General features: G+C 32.4%; 1 protein-coding gene across 1 annotated transcript; it reads right to left on the minus strand.

Annotated features, from left to right (window-relative positions):
• LOC107631892 (homeobox-leucine zipper protein ATHB-13) lies at positions 3,548 to 4,934 on the minus strand (the record flags this gene model as incomplete). Its single annotated transcript, XM_016335473.2, is given in 3 exon segments — positions 3,548 to 4,270; positions 4,344 to 4,732; positions 4,808 to 4,934. Coding segments are annotated over 3 exon segments (921 nt in total). The 3' UTR covers positions 3,548 to 3,862.

Below are 5,673 nucleotides of genomic sequence, written 5' to 3' on the forward strand. Positions count from 1 at the left end.
ATAAATAAACAATCTTTCCAAATAAAAGGTTGAAATACAATTATTTTCAACATATATCCCATCTTATAAAATATAACATTTCTCTATTATTCCAGAATCTGAACAGTAACAATCCAGTTTGGTTATACTTATATCCATAATAATTAATATAAATCGTAATGCATAGTTGGCCACATGACCTAACCTTGTATATATATTTTGTTCAAAATTTACACCTCATACATATGTGGATAAGCTTGTCATCAAAGAGTTCCTTCATAAGAAAATCTAGCATAATTTTTTAAAGTGGCCTTTGACAGAATAACTCTAAGCAAGATTTTATCTAAACTTAATTGTATGAATCAAAATTATTGATTGCAGATTGACATTTGAAGAGTCACATATAATCCCCAAACATGAGGGAATGCGCAATAGATGGCTCTCACAATAATAATCCGAACCACTTTATCAGACATTTTCACTTAGGAATCATCAAGCACGTGGCCACTAAATCGATCTTTAGATGAGTTATTTAATTATTATTATGTCCCCAGACAGAACTTTAGCCTAATATAATTAATTAATTAATTAATTATATGATATAGTTGGCTTCGTAGAAAGTCTTGTCAAATTAAAATGACAAAATCTTCATGCGTTATGGTTCACATGATCCCATAAGCATAACAGTGAATTACTTTAATATAGAAATCGATACTTTCGAAGCAGCCGCAGATGTTGTCACATGCGTTGTTTATTAATTAATTATTATTAGTTATTCTCTGTAATCTCAATATCAAATATGCATCTAGCTGCTGGATAAGGTTAGCGGTTACTCATCTCTCTTCGCATTATCTTCATTTCACAAAATTCCTTATATAATTAACTTGAAATATTTGTTTTAAAATGAAAATCAAATCATCTCTTTTTTTTTACATAATGAACTTTAGATTTAGTTTATGGAAAAAGTTTATGAACCGCAACATTTTTAGATCAATATTCGGATCGGACAATTTTATCCTTTTCATTTTTGTTAGTTGAAACAAATATATTTAAATTTTTTGTTACTATATCAAAAAATATTCCCTACTTGATTAATTTATAAAACTTTTATATAGAAAATACTGATCATTTAATATTTTTTTTACACTAATTTGAAAGTGAATTGCATGTGCATGGATCTATTTTAGTGGGAGTTGGATTTAGTGAACCAGCTACATGATACACTTCGATTGGTCAAACTTGCTAATGGCAGAGAGGATCGAGTTGTGTGGAAATTTGATAAACAATGAGTATATTCTACTAACTCGTTTGCTCAGGTTTTGCAGGCCGGAAGATATAACAAGTTACAGCTTTATCAGGACAATTTGGAAGGGGCTAGTGCCACCGAGAATTGAACTTTTTGTTTGGTTTGTTTTGACTGGGAAGGTCAACACTAAGGAGAAATTGAGTCGGTTTGGGGTTATCAACCAGGAAGATGTTGCTTGCGTGTTATGTAACAAAGGAGTGGAAAATGATTACCATTTGTTTCTTAGATGCGATTTTTCTTGGCAGGTTTGGTGTACTTGGCTATCATTTGTTGGTAGGCAATGGACATGCCCAGAGACTTTGAAGGAGCATTTTCTAAGTTGGACAGAGATATCCCATAACAAGGAGGTACGTAAGAATTGGATAGTGTGTTTCTGTGTGATTATTTAGAATATCTGGCTTGAAAGAAATGCACGAATTTTCCAGCATAAAGGAAAACGGGTTGAAGAGATTTCTCATTTGTGCTGTACAAACTACAAGGAGTGGTTAGGTGTGGATCCTTTTTGTTGTTGATGGCAATGCCGGAGATGACAAAGGATAAATTTATCGTTCTTGTGTTACCTAGTTTTCGTTTTCATAATTGCTAATCTTGGTTGTTATTCTTCAAACGCTCCATTTGATGTGTTGAGCTACTTTGTTTAAAAAAAAAAAAAAGGAGTAAATACATAAAACAAACAGAGATATTTTGGGGTTGTGTAAATTAGACAAACAAATAATGCCGTATTACATTTATATAATGAGTTAAATTATTTATTTCTTTCTGTATAAAAATTATCATTCTCACACAAATTCTTCGATTATGAAGTAAATATATTCCTTTCAATTTAAGCTAATTTATACATCTATAAAGTAAATATATTCCTTCTAGGATTTGGTTTGCCACTAGAATGACATTTACATGTACGATGTATGAACCTGTTTAGATAGGGACTTTTAGGCACCACAAGAACAATGTTTTATTGTAGTGAGGGAAAAAAGATATAAAAAAAAAAGGAGTTAATTTTAAAAGTATTTAGATTGCTTTTGTAAAAATATTCTTGTGATTAAAAAATAAATAAATTTACCTCTTATTTTTTTAAGCTAATAAATGTAACCTTAAAAGTATGTACCACCTTTTAAAAATACCGTAACAATGACCTTTTATTAATTGCACAGCAGCATGTATTGACATGATGAGTTGAAGTTTCTCCGATCCAATGACATTTGCATGGTAATGAACAGTATATTTGTGACGTAAGAATCATCAGAGTATCTTCACTAAATGGATTGTGACAATCTTACAGCAATATGCTTTCTTTTCAGTGCAATTATTTTGACCACAGTCACTCTGCCAACCATGTTATGTTATCCGCACAATTCAAACTAAAAAATAAAAACAATTACTATAATATTTAAGAGATGATATCTAATTTATTAAAAATAATATTTAATTTAAAAATATAAAAAATAAATAATTTTTTAAAATTTAGAATTTGATATAAAAGGTAAGTTAGGCAAAAATTAAGTACCAATTTATAGGATTGTTTCATGTTAATAATATATAGTTATTTTTGCTGAGGAATATAAAGTTAAAAGTAAATTATTTTGATTATTTTTAAAACATATTAAAAAAGGTGGCAACTCAGGTACAGTCGATTTCATGTGAAGTTGATACCTGAGAGCCGTTAGATAATTTGATTGATTTGACTAAATTTTCATCTAACGATTCTGAAGTATCAACTTCACGTGAAACGACTTCACCTGAGTTTTCACCGTTAAAAAAATATTACAAGTGTCTTTTTTTTCTTCTCCATAGTGAGGAGAATGCATGAATGCAATAAGCCAAATCCAGTGCTTTTTTTTCTTTGTTGGATTGAAGAAGTTCCCTTGTATGACGATGAATATGTTGATGAATGATGACCCATTCGCCATTCCCTTGTCACCAATACCAGAAAAAAAAATTTATAACAAAAAAGAAAAAAATCAAAAATCGACAGCGTCTCACTCACGAGAATGACCATTTTCCAACTCTCCTTGTTTTCTTCCCCACAACTCTTTTCTATCTCTTTGTCTTCTTTCTCCTCTTGGAATGTGTGCTTGATTCCCCTCTTTTATTTTTCTTTTCTTGTTTTAATTCCTTGTTTTGTTCTTGTTAATTTTACATTGATTTTTTAAATGAAAGAAATTTTTTTTTATTGGTTGATATGCATACATGTATATATTTATTACGGAATGAAATATAAAACCCTAAATTATAACTATAATAAATATCAACTAATGTAACGTTGGAAATCTTGTCATTAACTCTGAAAGTTTTGAAGAAAACTGATTCAGTTGATTGAGTGAAATAAAAAAAGAAAAGAAAAAAGGTGACTAGCCCTTTATTCCTTTTATACAAAAATTTGTCTAGCCCAATCGCAAAAAAATCCTACTTGATCATCATGATAATAATATAGTCTCCTTGTTTATGCAATGCATCAAGTTTTCCAAAACATGGGGTTTAATCCAAGAAACTGATGACTAACCAGCATGGCAAATTGATCTATCAACAGCTAGCACCCCTTTCAGTCATGATTTCATGATCCACTCTCTCTCTTTCTCAATTGAAATTTTGATGCTCTAACCATGGCCAGAGGCCAGTTTGGTCATCAATGGCACAGAACATGTTGCTCAAGCTCTCTTCTTTGACCATGTGATGATGATGATGATGATGATGATGTGGAGTGGTTTGAAAAAGCTGTGCAACTTCTGTTGGCCTGGCAGTGGCAGCAGCAGCAGCAGCATTATTTGATGGTGATGGAAACAGTGTTCTGCTGTTATTGTTGTTGTTTTGATGAGTGGATAGAGGACTGTCAATGGCTGAAGTAGTAGTAGTAGTAGTAGGTGTCCTTGTTGATATATCCAACTTGATATCTGAAGTGTTGTCACTCCTGTTGCTGCTTGATCCCTCTGTCTCTTTGTTTAGGTTTATTGATTCTGTTGGTTCTCTACTTTTCAGTGCCATTATCTGCATAATCAAAGTGGAAATTATTATTATTATTATGTCCAAATATCCCATGCAAGGAAGCAATTGAAAGAACCTGAGTGTGAAGCTTGTGATTCTGGGCTTGAAGAGCATCATTATCAGCTTTAACAGCATCAAACTGGCGCTTAAGAAGATCATAATCCTTCTCCAATTGCTTGGTCTTCCATCTGGCTCTTCTGTTTTGGAACCAAATAGCAATCTGTCTAGGTTGAAGGCCTAGAGCCCTTGCAAGCTGCATTTTCCTCTCTGGTTCAAGCTTGTTCCCCAACTCAAAGCTCTTCTCAAGTGTCTTCACTTGCTCCATGTTCAGCCTCCTCTTCTTCTCCCCTGCCTGTGATCCATCATCTGACACCTCTTCCTCTCCTCCATTCCCTTCCACTTCTCCCACCTCTATCCCTGAGAATGACATCGATCTTTTCCCTAGATACCCTCCTCCTCCTGCTCCTGCATCACAACAGCATAATTACAATATATCTCTCTCTCTCTCTCTTTCTCTCTATACACATATAATATATATACCGTGGTGGTACTCTTGAGGTGCACATGAAGTTAGGATTGAGTTGAGTGATGGTGGAGGTTGATGTTCATCTTGGTGATGATGATGTGGGGTTTGTAACATGAAATTTGCTGGGAAGAAAGCCATATTCTTGTGAAGCGAAGCTTGTGTTGTGCCTTGTTTTATATATACCTTATCATCAGTTTCTGGAAGAGGTTTTGTTCTCTTATGTGGATATTTGGAAGATGAAAAGGAGAAAGAAAGAAAGAAAAGAGAGAAGGGGATATGTTTGAATCTATAATTCTATTCTCTCTACACACATCAACTTCAATAATATATATCACTGCTTCTTTTCCTCTCTTTCTTTTTTCTATAAAGTTTTTATCTTTTATGTAATTAGATGTCAAAATGACGTTTAGTGTTTAGAAAAAGAATAATAAGCATATAAATAAAAAATGAATGTAGGTTCTGTGCATCAACCTGGCTAATATTCCATTGGAGTGTGTGCATGTGTTATTATTAGCTCATTACTTGCAATTATTTTCCTAATCATAAACCAGCAGTGTGTCACTTAGGAGACAAGCACTTCATTTTTTTTTTCTACTTTATATTTTCTTTGCAAAAGAGAAAGAAGATGTTTCTATATAGACTTGCTATATATTGCTACAACCTTTTCATAATCATGTCCTTCATTTCATTGGTTTTATTTTATTTTTTATTTTTTATTCCAAGTGGTGGGTGAATTCGGAGTCAAATTAAGAAACATGAAATCTCCTAATGTTTCAATTTTAAATCATAACTAAAAAGCTAGTAGATAGAGGTAGGTGCTCCTATTCACAATTTTCCATAGTAAAAGAAACCTAAATACATTTAACTTAATTGTGATGGT

The sequence above is a fragment of the Arachis ipaensis genome, chromosome B03 (assembly GCF_000816755.2).
Source record: "Arachis ipaensis cultivar K30076 chromosome B03, Araip1.1, whole genome shotgun sequence".
In the NCBI taxonomy this organism is placed as follows: Eukaryota; Viridiplantae; Streptophyta; class Magnoliopsida; order Fabales; family Fabaceae; genus Arachis; species Arachis ipaensis.